Source organism: Crocuta crocuta, unplaced genomic scaffold, assembly GCF_008692635.1.
Source record: "Crocuta crocuta isolate KB4526 unplaced genomic scaffold, BGI_CrCroc_1.0 scaffold45, whole genome shotgun sequence".
Classification (NCBI taxonomy): domain Eukaryota; kingdom Metazoa; phylum Chordata; class Mammalia; order Carnivora; family Hyaenidae; genus Crocuta; species Crocuta crocuta.
The window spans coordinates 594,212-611,291 of NW_027530544.1; the positions used below are offsets into that span (position 1 = coordinate 594,212).

General features: G+C 37.8%; 1 protein-coding gene and 1 pseudogene across 1 annotated transcript in view; one reads left to right on the plus strand and one right to left on the minus strand.

Moving 5' to 3' along the window:
* Nucleotides 1–7,528: 7,528 nt before the first annotated feature.
* LOC144234416 (vacuolar protein sorting-associated protein 29-like) lies at nucleotides 7,529–8,294 on the plus strand (annotated as a pseudogene).
* A 6,692-nt stretch (nucleotides 8,295–14,986) lies between these two features.
* The window catches only part of ILDR1 (immunoglobulin like domain containing receptor 1), a 30,012-nt gene continuing 27,918 nt past the window's right edge, over nucleotides 14,987–17,080 (minus strand). Inside the window, exon 8 of the mRNA XM_077767598.1 lies at nucleotides 14,987–15,101. Coding sequence (XP_077623724.1) covers nucleotides 15,060–15,101 — 42 coding nt within the window. The 3' untranslated portion in view covers nucleotides 14,987–15,059. The remainder of the gene's footprint in view (nucleotides 15,102–17,080) is intronic.

Here is a 17,080-nt window from a genome sequence, read left to right on the forward strand (position 1 = left end):
ATAAGATGTGTTCCTTGTAGGTGCCATATGTCTTTTTAAAAAAAAGTCCAGTGTAAGTCTTCTAATCAGAATTTTTAGTCTATTTATATTTAATACAATTATTGGTATAATTAAGTTTTATCTACAAACTTTTTAAATTTTTTCTCTTTTCTATTCAACTAGTCTGTACTATGTCTCTTTTCCTTACCTTTTCTGCTTTCTTTTTAATTAATCAAGTATTTTTTATTCCATTTTCCCCAATATTAGCTTTTACTTGTTATACATTCTTTTATTTTTTTTATTCAGTGATTATTTTGGGGATCATTACATACACCTTGGGCTTCTTACAGTAAATATACATGATTATTGTAATCAATACCATGGCAACGGTTGGATTTAGAGCACTATAATTCCATTTACTCTTTTCTACATTTTGTGTTATTGTTTTTATGCATTTTAATTCTGTATGTATGTTGGATCCCACAAGACAATATTATTATTGCTTCATTCACTCAATATTCATTTAGATTTATTCACATATTTTATACTTTTTTGTTTTCATTCTTTCCTGCATTTCATGCTTTAATCTGTGATCATTTTTCAACTTTTTAGTGCAACTCTTCTGTGGATGTATTCTCAGTTTCTGTTAGTCTAAAAAAACTATTTCTCCTCTAGTTTTGAAGGATTTTTTGCTGTGTGTTTTGAGGGTTTACATTTCTAGATTAATGGTTATTTTCTTTCACATTTTATATTCTGGCTTCCATCGTCCTGTTTAAAAAGTCAACACCAAGGGGCGCCTGGGTGGCTTAGTCCGTTAAGCATCCGACTTTCGCTTAGGTCATGATCTCTCGGTTCGTGGGTTCGAGCCCCGCGTCGGGCTCTGTGCTGACAGCCAGTTCAGAGCCTGGAGCCTGTTTCAGAGTCTGTGACTCCCTCTCTCTCTCTGACCCTCCCCTGCTCACGCGGTCTCTCTCTCTCTCCTAGAAATAAATAAAACATTTTAAAAAAAAAGTCAGCACCAAATGAATTAAGAATTGCAGGAAATAAGGTTGATTGGGTGACTCAGTTGGTTAAGCATCTGACTCTTAGCTTGGGTCATGATCTCATGGTTTACAAGTTCAAGCCCTGTCAGCTGTGCTGACAGCTCAGAGCCTGGAGCCTGCTTCAGATTGTGTCTCCCTCTCTCTCTGCCCCTCCCCTGCTCACTCTGTCTCTCAAAGATAAATAGACATTTTTTAAAAATTGAAGGAAATATTCCCCCCCTTAGGCTGCTATATATATTTTTTAAATTTTGGTTTTTATTAGTGTTAATTGTGCCAAGATGTGATTTTTTTAAAAATGGTCATCCTGCTTGGAATTTACAGGACTTCATGAATTTATGACTTGATGTCTCACATCAATTTTTTTTTTAAGATTTTAGCCATTATCTCTACAAATATTGCCTCTGTCCTATTATCTATTTCTCTGTCTCTCTGTCTCTGTTTCCATGTCTACCTCTGTCTCTCCCCCTCTCTCCCTCTTCTCCTTCCTTCTTCCCCTTCCTGTCTCTTTTGCTCTCCTCTGGGTCTCAAATAACATGAAACTCCCTGCTGGGTCCCACTGATGCCAGAAAGGAAATCAGAGTGCCAACTAGCACCACTTCACACTTCCCTCTTCCACCTCATTGCTACTGGGTGAAGGTGGGTGTGGAAGTTAAATTTCTGCTGAGTGCCAATTAAACTGGGGATAGGGAGGTCCGGAGGACAGAGAAAGTGGAGGGCCATTGTGCATCACTTCATTCCATCTCATTACTGCCTGGTAAAGATAGAAGAAGCTCAGCTCCTCCCACTAGGCCCTGCAGACAGGGGGCAGGAAGAAAGAAGGGTGCTAACTAGCACCTCCTTGAATCATTTCTTTTTGCCTCTCAGTTGTGGGTGAGAGTTGGAAGCTCAGCTCTTTGCTTGGTCATGCTGATACTACCCCAATGGTGGAACTGGAGTACTGCTTGCTATCACTGTTTGACCCCATGGACACCAGTATGATGGGGGATTCAGAATGCTATCATTGGTTGAGGAATGAAAGTTCAACATCCTGCTCAGTCCCACAGACATTGTAGTAGAGTTTTTCCATTGGTATTTGGTTGGGATAGGGTGGATATTGTCAAAATGTTTCATGTTCTGCGACATTGCTCTTTTTCCAGTTCTATGGCTGCATTTTTGGCTGCACCTGTTGGCAGTTTCAGCTATAGGCTTCTCCAGCCTCTTGTACTAGAAATATAGGAAACAAACAAGAAACCCAGGGAATTCACCACTATTCCTGAGATCCCTAGGCAGTTCACCTTTCTCTTTCTACCTTTCAGAGTCACCCTATGTTTGTAGTGTTATGTCCACAACTTTTTAGTTGTAAGGGAGGACTAGGAAGGAATGTGACTACTCCCTCTTGGTCAGAACCACAAATCCTAAGTTGTTCTTAAAGGTGCATATATATAAAATCGATAAGAACTAAGTTTTTCTTGGTCGTTCTCCTATTCCAGTATATTTTCTTCCCAGTTTTATTGAGAAATAATTGACATACAGCACTATATAAGTTTAAGGCATACAGCATGATGGTTTGACTTACATATATTATGAAGTGATTACCACAATAGGTTCAGCTAATATCCATCTTCTCGTATAGATACAAAAAAAAAAGAAAAGAAACAAAAAAAAGGAAAGAAAAATACTCTCCTTGTAATGAGAACACATAGGATTTACTCTCTTAACTACTTTTTATGTATCATGCAGCAGTGTTAGCTACAGTCGTTATGTTGCACATGATACCCCTAGTACTTATTTCATATAACTGAAAGTTTATACCTTTTGATTACCTTCCACCTTCATTCCTTTTTAAAAATAAAGTGATTCCTGTGAATTTACTTTCTAAAAATGTAAATACAATGATCTCTGTTTTGTTTTATTGACCTTTTTTTTTTTTTCTATATGAAGCTTGAGTAGTGAGTGACATGTTGACGATTTCCTAGGCCAGGCCATAACAAAGCCAGCCCAATATACTTTTAATATGCCTGCTTTATGCTTTGCTCTGGAGTCTTCTGAGACACTAGGACCTCTAGAAGAGGTAGATTTAGTCCTCACTAATGATGAATTCCTTACTGCTCTAGTTAGGGAGGCAGCTTTGTATCATTATTAGAAAGAACATAGACTCTGGAGTAGCAAACTCCAGTTTGAATCTCTATTCTATTTACTGCTATGGGCCCTTTGGCAAGATTTCTGAAGGGTCATAATGCCTTAATAGAGTTTCTGAGAGAATAAAATAACATGTGCAAAACATTGAGGAGGATACAGTAGGCACTCCGTAAATACTACAATCTACTAAGTCAAGTTTAATTAATAGGGAGGAAAGTTCAGATCTTCAGTAAGTTAGAAGTTGTTGTAAACTTACCTTGGGCTAAAACCATCTATGACCTCTTCAATATTCAATTAAAGAAACTCAGAAGGAGCCAGAATTCTAATAATGAAGCAGCAAGCTCTGAGCCCATGGCATTAAATTCCCTGAAGACAAGGACCATATCAATATTTTACATTCTCCACAGGATCCTTCCTACCCAAACCTCTCTCTTAGAGAAATTTTCTAGCCATAACCCAGACGAGGGGAAGCCCTAGGTACTAATGACTCTGCCATCCTTAGAGATTGGACCAAGAATGGACACTAGCCCAAGTAGGATTCATCAAAGTCGAGAATTTAGAAATGAGACAGTTATAAAGAGCCAATCAGATGGTATAGGACACTCAAATTGAAGGGTTTATAGGTTGTTGGGGGATTGGGTGGACACCCTGGAAGCCTTTGTGTAAGCCAAAGTTAGGGTGAAATTAGAATCCTGTAAAAGAAGATGGTCAGCCAAATAGACAGATAAACAAGTACCTAAAGAAATGCTGAAGTGAGAGGACACACAGCTTGAAATAGAGACAAACACAAACAAGACGACAGATATTCAGAGAAAAGTGAAGAAGGGGATAGGATATCAAATGAGAAAGAATGGAACCCCTGAATAGAATGGTGACCCTAAAAGTATTCAGATGACTACAATATCTGTTAACTGGAAACACCACTGAGGCCCTGTTGTGATTGATGATGATCCTGTCTTGCTTGAAGACCCTGTGATGACCCTACTGAAGGTGATTACCTGGCAAGTGAATGCCATTCTCCTCATGCCCTAACCAATTCCCCTCCATTGCCTCCATATCTACAATTAGAGGCAGATAATAAAACACCTGTGGGGTCAATCACCAAGTATTAGAAACAAGAGTCCTGAGTGGCAAAAATAAATAAATAAATTATAAGATTGCACTAATGTTTATCAGTACAATCCTGGGGGAACAGACATGGAACTGAATTATGAGGGTACTACACCAGGGATGGATGAAAATAAATTTCAATTAGGCTGAAATTATTTTTTTTAAGTTTTTTCTTATTATTTATTTTGAGATACAGAGAGCGTGAGTGGGGGAAGAAGTCCAAAGGCCTAGCTAGTTCTTGTCTTGATATAGCTGAACTTAAAATGAACTCTGTCCTCCATGAAATTACCCCCCAAAAAGCACAGGGTTTTACTCTACAGTATTGAAAGAGACTAGAAAAGCTTTTGATTTTTAAGATGCCTGTCAGAATTCTTTGAATCATTTCTGCAGAATGAATCATTTCTGCAGGTCTTTAAAAATAAACGTAACTGGGAATTTTATTTACTTTGACAACAAAACTAAATGGAAAGGTGTGGAGATTAGAGGGAATGTGAGAGTGGCTAGCACTCTCCCAAGGAAGTTCATTTGAAACCTGGGGTTTTAAAGCACAATGACTCCAAGTGCTCAACATTTTCCTTTGTCTTTTTTCAGAATCCAGGAGGAATCTTTTCAAAAATAAAATCTCTTCAAGTGAAATATTTGAAGTTTAACAATTCTTTCAGTTAAAGAAAAAGCTTTTTAAATTAAAACTAGCATTCATATGAACACATTTTTAAAGGATTTCTATCATTCATTATATATCAGAGAATGCATTTTGGAATGATGTTCCACCTACTATACTTAAAATTTTTGCTAAGGTGTAGTACATACCATAGTATTCACCCATTATAAGCTTACAGATTCATGGTTTTCTGTAAGTTTATAAAGCTGTTCAACCATCACCACAATGCAGTTTTAGAACATTTCCATCACAACAAGAAGAAACGTTTTGTCCATTTGCAGTCAATTCCTGCTCTAATCCCAGTCCTAGGCAATCACTTCTTTACTTACTATCTCTATAGATTTGCCTTTTCTGGACATCTCCTATGAATGGAATTATATGCTATGTGGTCTTTTGTATCTGGCTTCTTTCACTTAACTTACTGCTTTTGAAGTTCATCCTTGCTGCAGTATGTATCAGTAATTTGTTTTTATTTATACTGAATAGAATTCCATTGTATGGGTGGCTACACCACATTTTGTTCATCTGTTCATCAGTTGATGGAAATTTGGTTTTTTCTACTTTTTTCATTATTATAAATAAGGCTCCTATGAACATTCTTATACAAGTTTTTATATCCATGTATTATTTCTCTTGGGTAATACAAGGGAGTAGAATTTCTGGGTTGTATGATACACTTATGTCAAATATATATAGTTTTTAATTGTCAAAAGGCTTTCAAAGCAGCTACAGTCATTTTATATTTCCATTAGCAACCATGAAGATTCCCATTTCTCCACATCTATGCTACCACTTTTTATTGCCTGTCTCTTTTATTATTTTCATTCTAGCGGGTGTTAAGTGGTGTCTCACTGTGATTTTAATTTGTATTTTCCTAATGATAATGATATGATAAAGACATCTTTTCATGTGCTCATTAGCCATCTTTATGTTTTCCTTCTTGAAATCTCTTTTCAAGTCTTGCCTATTTTTTAAAAGATTTGGTTGTTTGTCTTACTGAGTTGTAAGACTTCTTTATAGATAAACGTTAGAAGTATTTTTATCAAAGGTTTGTGAATGTATTAAGTTTGTGGTTTGTATTTCTATTTCCTTAATGGTCCCCTTTTTTTTCTTTCTTAAATAGTTTATTGTCAAGTTGGTTTCCATATAACACCCAGTGCACATCCCCACAAGTGCCCTCCTCCATGCCCATCACCTCCCTTCCCCTCCCCCAACCCCCATCAGCCCTCAGTTTGTTCTCAGCATTTAAGAGTCTCTCATGGTTTGCCTCCCTCCCTCTCCCCAACTACTTTTCCCCTTCTCCTCCCCCATGGTCCTCCGTCAAGTTCCTCCTAATCCTCCTATACGTGCAAACATATGGTATCTGTCCTTCTCAGCCTGACTTATGTCGCTCAGCATAACACCCTCAAGTTCCATGCATATTGCTACAAATGGCCAGATTTCATTCTTTCTCATCGCCATGTAGTATTTCATTGTATAGATAAACCACATCTTCTTGATCCATTCATTAGCTGATGGACACTTAGGCTCTTTCCATGTTTTGGCTANTGGTGCCTTTTAAAGTGCAAAAGTGTTAAATTTTGATGAAGTCCAGTTTATAATTTTTTTCTTTTAAAGACTATGCTATTGGTGCTATATCTAAGAACTCTTTACCTAATCCAAGGACACAAAGGTTTTCTTCTATCTTCTTCTCTAAATGTTTTACAGCTTTAAGTCTTACATTTAGAGCTATTATCCATTTTCAATTAATTATTTGTGTACATATGAAGTAAGAGTCTAAATCCCTTTTCTTACATGTGGCCATCCAAATGACCTAGCTCCATTTGTAGAAAAGACATTCCTTCTGTCACTGGATTGCCTAAGCAGTTTTGTCAAAAATCAATCTACCATAAATATAACGATTTATTTCTGAACTCTCAATTCTGTTCCACTGACCAAGAGGCCTATCCTTATGTTTGTACCACACTCTCTTAATTACTGCAGCTTTATAGTACATTTTATTTATAGATTTATTTTAGTGTATTTATTTATTTTGAGAGAGAGAATCAGTACGGGAGGGGCAAAAAGAGAGAAAGAGAGAATCCCAGATGGGCTCTACAATGCAGGGCTTGATCTCACAAACCGTGAGATCATGATCTGAGCCAAAATCAAGAGTTGGAAGCTTAACCAATTGAGCCACCCAGATGCCCCAACAGTCATTTGTTTTTCAAGATTATTTTACTATATTGGGAACCAGTCTTGCACATATGGGCCAAATCCCACTTATTCACGGTGTATAATTATTTTTAAGTATTAAAATATTTGGTAATATTCTGTTAATGATTTTTGCATCTAAGTTCAGAAGCAATGTTTGTTTGTGGTTTTCTTTTTTTGTAATGACTTTTGCAGTGGCTTTGCACTGGTCTTCTTAAATGAGTTGAGAGTGTTTCCTCTTCTTCTATTTTCTGGAAGACATTATACAAACTTAGTGCTAATTATAGTTTTAAAGTTTTGCTATTATTCTCCAATGAGACTGTCTGGGCCTGCCTTGAGATTTCATCTCAGACAGCTTTTAATTAAAAATCCAATTTCCTGAGGTAGTAGCAGTTGTGGTGACTGAGCAGAGCCCAGTGACGAGATGTTGATGTTGGTATTAGGAGACCTCTCACAGTGGTACAACAGATTGCCAGCTAAATTAAAAAACTGCTAGTGCCTGGAAAGATTCAGCATGTTCTGTGTACTGGAAACCTTGGCACCAAAGAGAGTTAAGACTATCTTGAAGACTCTGGCCAATTATGTTCATATTGTGAGAGGAGACTTTGATGAGAATCTGAATTATCCAGAACAGCAAGTTGTAAGTGTCGGACAGTTTAAAATTGGTTTAATCCATAGACATCAAGTTATTCCATGGGGAGATATGGCCAGTTTGGCCTTGTTGCAGACAGTTTGATGTGAACATTCTTTTTTTTTTTTTTTAATGCTTTATTTATTTATGAGAGAGAGAGAGAGAGAGAGACAGAGTGCGCCGGGGAAAGTCACAGAGAGAGGGAGATACATAATCTGAAAACAGACTCCAGGCACCGAGCTGGCAGTCACCACAGAGCCCAACACGGGGGTCGAACCCACCAACCATGAGATCATGACCTGAGCCGAAGTTGAAGGCTTAACCAACAAGCCACCGAGGCGCGCCTTGATGTGAACATTCTTATCTCAGGACACACACACAAATTTGAAGCATTAAAGCATGAAAAAATTTTTACAAAAAAAAAATTTTTTTACATTATCCCAGTTTTCATCACTGCGGCATATAATGTCTTCAAAACAAACATTATTCCTTCATTTGTGTTGACAGATATCCAGACTTCTACAGTTGTCACTTAGGTGTACCAGCTAATTGGAGATGATGTGAAAGTAGAACAAATTGAATACAAAAATATCTTAAAGCCAAAAAATGCCAATTTCCTTAATGGGTATAGTACCATTGAGGATCTATTTCATCATTGTTAAATTTTGACTGTGCTTCTCAAGGAAATGTTTCATTTCTTCTAAGCCACCATATTTATGAGCATAAAGTTGTATGTAGTACTCTTTTATTATTTTTTATCTATGTTTATTATTACTTATTTAATCCTTTATTATTTATTTTATACTGGCTGCAGTATCTGGAATGCTATTTCCTATTTCATTCTGGATATTGATGGCATGTATTCTATTTGTATTAGTCTAAATGGACGTTTGTCAATTTTATTGATATTTCTAAAGAACTTATTGTTTCTTGGGTTTTTTGGTAATGTTTTCTATTTCCAACTTTACTTTGTTCTTATATTTATTATTTCATACCTTCTGGTAGTTTCAAACTTATTGTTTCCTGGGGTTTTTTGGTAATGTTTTCTATTTCCAACTTTATTTTGTTCTTATATTTATTATTTCATACCTTCTGTTAGTTTTGGGTTTATTATGCTTCTTTTTCTGGTTTTTTGAAGAACTTAGATTACTGAAATGACACCTTGCTTCATTTAAAAAAATTTTTTTAATGTTTATTTTTGAGACACCATGAGTGGGGGAGGGGCAGAGAGAAAGGGAGACACAGAATCCAAAGCAGGATCCAGGCCCTGAGCTGTCAGCACAGAGCCTAACGCGGGGCTTGAACTCATGAACCATGAGATCATGACCTGAGCCAAAGTTGGATCCTTAACTGACTGAGCCACTCAGGCGGCCCATCCTCATTTTTAATGTAAATATTTAGTGCTACAAATTTCCCTCTCAGAACTGATTTTAGCTGCATCCTACATATTTTGATGTGTTGTGTTTTCATTTTTACTTAGTTGTATTTGCACCCTTTGGGGTGCCTGGATGGCTCAGTTGAAGCATCCAACTTTGGCTCAGGTCATGATCTCATGGTTGGTAGTTTCAATTCCCATGTCAGGTTCTGTGCTAACTGCTCAGAGCCTGGAGCCTGCTTCAGATTCTGTTTCCCTCTCTCTCTGCCCCTCTCCCCCTCCTGCTGCCTTTCCCTCTCTGAAAAATAAACATTAAAAAAATTTTTTTTGTTTCCCTTTGAGACTTCTGTTTGGCCACAATTATTTAGAAGTGTATTTGCTTACCTTCCAAGTATTTCAAGGGTTTCTTGTCTTTGTTATAGATTTCCAGTTTGATTCCATTAGAATCAGAGCACACAGGGGCGCCTGGGTGGCTTAGTCGGTTAAGCGTCCGACTTTCGCTTAGGTCATGATCTCACGGTTCGTGGGTTCGAGCCCCGCGTCGGGCTCTGTGCTGACTGCCAGCTCAGAGCCTGGAGCCTGTTTCAGAGTCTGTGACTCCCTCTCTCTCTGACCCTCCCCTGCTCATGCTGTCTCTCTCTCTCTCTCCTAGAAATAAAAAAAAAAAATTAAAAAAAATTTTAAAAGAATCAGAGCACACATTCTGTATGATTTCAATTCTTTTACATTTGTCTTGGTTTTATTTATGGTAGCTTTTGCATTGTGTTTTTTCTATTTGGTGAATGTACCAAAGGCATTTGAGAAAAATGTATTCTGCTCTCGTTGGGTGGTCTGTTTTATTTTTGTTTTCTTAAACTTTTTTTTAATGTTTATTCATTTTTGAGAGACCGAGCATGAGCAGAGGAGGGGTAGAGAGAGGAGACACAGACTCTGAAGCAGGGTCCAGGCTCTGAGCTGTCAGCACAAGGCCCAACAGGGCGACTTATCAACCATGAGATCATGACCTGAGCGGAAGTCTGATGCTTTAACCAGCTGAGTCACCTAGGCGCCCCTGGGTGATCTGTTTTATATATGTTAATTAGATCCTGCTGATTGATTGTGTTGTTCAGATCTTTATCCTCAAGACTTTTTGCCTACTCCTTCTACCAGTTACTGGAGGGGAGGCATCTTGAGGTTCCCAGCTCTAATCAGAGATTCTTCTCTTTCTCATTTCAGCTTCATCAGTTATGCTTCATGTATTTGACGTATTGTGGTTTAGTTCATAGACATTTAGTATCATATGTCTTCCTGGCAGATTGATCCTTTTATCTTTATATAATGTCTCTGTTCTCTGGCAATCTTCTTTGCTTTGAAGTCAACTTTATGGGATATTAATGTTGCCATTTCTGCTCTCCTCTTTTACTATTAATGTGCACATAGTATATCTTTTCCCACCCTTTCACTTCAACCTGTGTAGGAATTTGAAATTAGTGCTCCAAGTGAATTTCTTACATGCATCATACAGTTGTATGTTTGGTTGTTGTTGTTTTAATTTGCCAATTTCTGTGTTTTGATTGGTGTATTTAGACCATTTATGATTAAGGTAACTATTGATATATTACCATTTTAGTATGCTATTTTATTATTTATATTCTATTTGTTTTCTTTGCTTCTCATTGCTTCTTTTTCTCTTGCCTTTTTGGAAGTTATTTGAACATGTTTTAGGATTCCATCTTGATTTATTTATAGCACTTTGAGTTTGTCTCTCTATAATTTTCATAATGGTTGCCCTGGGTGCTACTTATAACGATGTACTAGTATCAACATTTACCACTTCAAATGAAGTATAGAAACTTCACTTCCATTTAGGTCCCTTTACCTTCCTCACCTTTAACGGGCTCTGTGCTGACTGCCAGCTCAGAGCCTGGAGCCTGTTTCAGTCTGTGACTCCCTCTCTCTCTGACCCTCCCCTGCTCACGCTGTCTCTCTCTCTCTCTCCTAGAAATAAATAAAAACATTTTAAAAAAAATGTCATTTTAAGTATTAGAATTATAATTTTTGTTTTAATCAATAAATATGATTTATGAAACTTATAAGAAAAAGAATTGTTTATTGTATGGACTCGTATTTCTGTTCTTTCTGTTGTTTCTTCTTGATTCCTCATGCTGCAAGTTCCCTTCTTTCATCATTTCCTTTCTGTATGAAGAACTTCCTTTAACCAGTCTTTTAAGGGTAGCTCTACTAGTCATAGAATCTTTTAATTTTTACTCATTTGTGAATGACTTTATTTTTCCCCTCATTCCTGGAAAATAGTTTTTCCAGATAGAGAATTATGGTTAACAGTTCTTTTCTTTCAGCACTTAAAAAATGTTTTGCCATTTCCTTCTTCCTGGTTTTACATGAGAAATCCATTTAAATTGGTACTCCCCTACAGATAGTGAATTGTTTCTCTCTGGTTGCTTCCAGGAGTTTTTGTCTTTTTTTTTTTTTTAAATGTTTAATTATGATATATCTTGGCATGGTTCATGTAGGTTTATTCTGGTTGGGTTCATTCAACTTCTAAGTTCTTTCAATCTCTAGATTGGTGTCTTTCATCAAATTCAGGCAGTTCCCAGCCATATTTCTTCAAATCCTCATTCACTCCCACTCTTTCTACTCTACTTCCTGGGACTCCAATGATTATGACTGTTGGATATTTTGTTATAACCTCACAGGTCCCTGAGGCTCTGTTCATTTCTTATAGTTTCTTTTCTTTTTTAAAAAAAATCTTTTCTTTAATGTTTATTTATTATTGAGACAGAAACAGAGCATGAGTGGGGGAAGGGCAGAGAGAGAAGGAGACACAGAATCTGAAGAAGGCTCCAGGCTCTGAGCTGTTAGCACAGAGCCTGACACGAGGCTTGAACCTACCAACCATGAGATCATGACCTGAGCCAAAATCAGACACTTAATTGAGCCACCCAGGCGCCCCTCTAGTTTATTTTCTATTGTTCAAATTGAGTGAATTCTATTTTTTTAATTTAATGTTTATTTATTTTTGAGACACAGAGAGAGAGAGAGCATATGAGCAGGAGAGGGGCAGAGAAAGAGGGTGGCACGGAATCCGAAGGAGGCTCCAGACTCTGAACTGTCAGTACAGAGCCCAAAGCAAGGCTCAAATTCATTAACTGTGAGATCATGACCTGTGGTGAAGTCAACCATTAGCCAACCGAGCCACCCACGTGTCCGGAGTGAATTCTATTGTTATGTTCACTGATTCTATCCTCCATCATTTCCACTTTACTGTTGTGCCCATCCAGTGAGTTTTCAATTTCTACTGTATTTTTCAGTTTTATGATTTCGTCTTCTTTTTTGCATAACTTCTATTTTTTTTAGATTTTTCTGTTTTTTCATTTAAGATCATTTGTAATTGATTGTTGTAGTATTTTTATAACATCTGCCTTCAAATTCTTATCAGATAATTCCAATATCTGATTCATGTCAACTTGGCATCAGGTGATTTTGTTTTCCATTCAAGTTGTGATTTTCTTGGTTCTTGGTTTGTGTCCTGGTCATTTTGTCTATTATGTTAAAATACTCTAGGTCCTATTTTAATATTTTATTTTACAGGAAGTTTAACAGACAAATTTTGGCCTACTTTTACAGGCCATGAGTTCAATGACAGTTTAATTTTCAGAATCTTCATGATGTCATGTTGGTCTGCTTGATGTATTTGGTGCTGGTGGGGCTCACTCTGGTCTATGTTGGTGCTGCCTGAGGGGTTGCAAGGAATTCCCTCTAGCTGAGTTGCCAGATATCTCTTGGTCAGGAAAGGGTGCATTGAAATCCTTTTCTTGGTGTTCCCCTGTTACCCTAGTTTATCTGAGTCAGGGAGGAGAGTCTCAGTTTCATGAAGACAAAATGGCCCAGGCAGCCAGCTGTGACAGGTCTGTTTTCTGGCTCCATAGTCAGCCCTACTGTATCTGCGCAGAGGAGGAGAGTCTCTGGCTCTTGGGAACAAAGAGGCTTTCTCAGCTGGGCCACCTGCTTTACCTGAGTCTCTCTTAACTGGTTCTTCCCACCCACTATAGTTTCGCTCTTCCCTGGCCCAGCAGGGAAGGAGTGTACTTCCCCTGGTCACTTATTTTGGCAGGGGTTCTAGTCGGTCCCCATTGCCTGAGGTTGTCCTAGGCACTGCCATGAAATCCAGGGGGAAAGAATGGGCTGTTACCTTCTGTTGCTGGATGGGAAGTTGGAAAATGCCAGCTCTGGGTGGCTATCTTTTTTTGATTGGGGGATTCAAGATGCCCTGCCTCTGTGTTGTTCCTCAGGTCCTGGGTTCCCAAACCAGTTTGCCTTCTTCTTAGAGCCCTTTAGAGTTCTCCTTTGCCTGTTTCTTGTGCCATTTCCAGGGTTTATAAAGTTGCGCTTACTGAGGAGGAGCAAATAAAAGAAGGTCTATGTCATCTTGTCCAGACCAGAAGACCCTCACCTACTGAGTTTTATGTCTTTTTGTTTTAATGTTTGTTTATTTTTGAGAGAGCATAAGTGGGAGAGGGGCAGAGAAAGCAGGTTCAGAAGATCTGACGGTGCGGAGCCTGACATGGGGCTTGAACCTGCTGACCGGGAGACCATGACCTAAGCTGAAGTCAGATGCTCAACTGACTGAACCACCCAGGCAATCCTGAATGTTATGTCTTATCTGTTAAATTTTTTCCCCTGCTTTGCTATTTTAGATGTAGTTATATTATCGACATAAAAAATCCCAAAGAAACCTTTGCTCAATGCAGGCATTTAACCTGTTTTGTCTAGAGGTAATTAATGAGGCTGGGGGTAAAATGAATGTGTCAACACAATAGGATCTAAATTGAGCATAAGGCCGTACACATAAAGATACTGTTGAGGAACACAAACACACCCCTCCTTTCAGACCATCTCCTTCTCTGCTCAAGGAGGGTGTCTACATCAAGCACAAATGGGTTCATGAAACCACCAAAGGAGCTGGAGGGAGTGGTTCAGCTTATTACAGGGAGGGCATAGCCCACTCCTCCTGAGTTTCTTGGAGTGGCAAAACCTACCTGGATGTTTCTACTTGGGAAATCTCAACTCTGCAAGGCTGAGTGGTGCCAAGAGAAAGGTGACTCCAAAACTATCCAAGTTGGCCTGGCTCTTCTCTCAACTTTAGTAGGGAAGAAAACTCCATTTAGTCGAGTTGTATCAAAGTAAATATTTATTTGGGGCAGAATCCTTAAGTCAGTACATTTTCTTTCTAATTTATTTATATACTTTGTTGTTCCCAAGAAGCATTCAAAGTGATTTTGATGGATACATAATATGTAAGAATATATAAATTAAATATAGGCCAAAAAAAAAAAAAAAAAAAAGCAAAAAGAAAACACAGACAGGCATAAGTTTGGTGCAAAATTGCTTCTTGTGATTTTTAACACTTGCATAAATAACCTATGAGAGAGCATATTGCTGGAGCATTTCCCATGCCATCTCTGACTTGACCCTCAAGAGCACTGAGGACTGGGCATGGGTACAGCAAAGTGTACTCCTAATATGGAGGTATGCTATAGAGATAGAGACAAGTTACCATGGAAATTTCCCATATACTATTCAATAAATTTCCTGCACCTGATACATGTTTGATTTCTTCTTAAAGATTCCTGAGTTCTCACTTTGAAATTGGCCATGGTTCTGAGCTTTGTAACCTAGTTGAAGACTCCAGCTACTAAGTGTCTGAGGGATCATATCCCAGTTAGGGTCCATTACATGTCAGATACTCTAAATGTGTAGAGTGTGAGCCAAAGCTAACACTATAGTCATTAATTCCTCAAACTTTTGTTTTTAATATTCTTCTACTTTATTCTCAGAATATAAGCCACAACTGTTAGATATGGACTTATAGAGTCCCTCCCAAGTCAGCTGGTGATGTTGATGACATGCAGAGCTGAGAAGTAGCCAAAGAAGTAGTGCTGTGCCCGGTGACTAAATGACCACACTCCTTCCACTATGGGAGCTGTCTCTCTCCTGGGGAATAGAACACAAAAAAAATCCAGTCAGCTGGGATCTATTGTCTATGCATACAACATACAAGATGCACTTGATTCTGTGCAAATCCTAGGTGAGTGGTGGATGCTGGGACAGCATACATGAATCTAAAAAATATTTCTTGACTCTTCATAAAGCCAGTTTCTTCCCCAGGCTTAGGTTTCTCTTCTTTCATATCTCCCTGGAGCCTCCCTCAAACATCTTTAATTTTTGAAAATTTCCTAGTCTCATTCACTTTGTAACCTGCTGATTTTAACATCTTTAAGTCTCCCTTAGGCTGAAAAAAAAAAAAATACCCTGTCCATTCATCAGCCCATCTCCCTACCATTTGTTCATAAAGACACATTCCAGGCCTTTTCCTATTTATATTCTCCTGAACCATTCCTTCTTAGCCCTTCTAAAAAGTTAAGCTTCATACCTTAGTTTTTCCCTCAAGTTATTTTTCAGAGATCATTAATTATCTTTCCTGACCAAACTCCGTGGCTTTTCTTCAGAAGTTAGTCCACTCGATCTTTTGGCTCTTTCAACTTGTTCTATCAGGGCAAGGACTATGCCTACACTTCTCATATTTCTCTAACTATATATTGTAGGGGATCATTTCTATCTAAGTTTTGAATATCTACAGCTGTAGTCCATGAATGTGACCTTGTTTATCTTACTTGAAATGGCAAATTAAGGTATCTGTCCCAAAACATACTGTTCAAAATGCATTGTATATGTATATACATTCATGTTGCTATAGAAAAAAATGTATTTCCATTTTATTAGGAAAGTGGTTTTTAGGGGGCATGGCTTCTAATCAAAATTCTATGGGATAAATGTTCTCTGATACAAAGGAAAGCAATGAAATGGGATGAAAGGAAAGCTCCTTGTGCAGGGCTTGCTGAAGAAAAACCTACACATGATCAAGGAATAGGCATTGTATTAAAAATAGATTAAGTATGTTGATTTAAAAAAGCTTTTATTAAACTGGGTCAAGAAAAATGAAAAAAGAAATCTTGGCTTCTCAATAGAAAGTTTGAATTTAACTTGGAGAGGAAGGAATGCAATAGTTTCTCTTATATTAGAACAGGTGTGTATAGGCCAAGCTTGCCAGAAACCAGACATGCCTTGGGAAGCCCTTTCTGTTAGGGCAAGATTGGAAAGAAAGATAATCAGTTTGAAGGAGGTCAGGAACACGGGGGCAATGCAGTGTGAAACCACAGGAGTTTAAAGCTTGATATTATAGTTTCTTAGATTTCTGAGGTCTGGTGGAGTGGAACAAACACCAGACCTGAGGTCAGATCTCAACTGGTTTTGTAGTCAAATGGGAGACTCTTCAATATAACTTCCATTTTTTTCATGGGCACTGTGCAAAGAATAATTCTTATCTATTTTGGATGGAAGCTCTTGTTCCTTGGTATATATTTGTTAAACATTATTCTTCAGAGAGGTTTCCATGTAAGCCAAAAGAGTTTTTGATTCATGCATATTGCTCTGAATATTTAATAAAGTATTTTAATAAGTATTTGTAAAAAAAAAAGTATTTTGTAAAAAGTTATGGTAAAATTGTAACTGCTAAAAATTTAAGAAAATGGTGAACCATCAACTCAAGAACAGAAACTTCTAGTAATACATAGTCAAAGATTGCCATCTAGTGGCCTAAGTGTATTATAAGTTCTGAAGTTATCTGCAAGCTCTGAAGACTTCAGAGGCTAGGAAAGTGTGTGGGAAGCATCCAGCCCCACAGAAGAAGCAGAGTGAGACTTTGGCCCTGGAGACTTCACTAAAGGCATTCAAAATTCCAACTATAAACAAAACACTGTGCCCTTTCAAACCAACCAATTTTCTAAAGCCAGCTTTGGCCCTGGGCCTCTAGTCACTCAGAATATGAGTAGACAGTTGAATGTGATAAAGTAAAGTGATAACTCTTTGGGAGATAAGCTCAGAGATCCAAAACAATGAAGGCTTTCAAAATG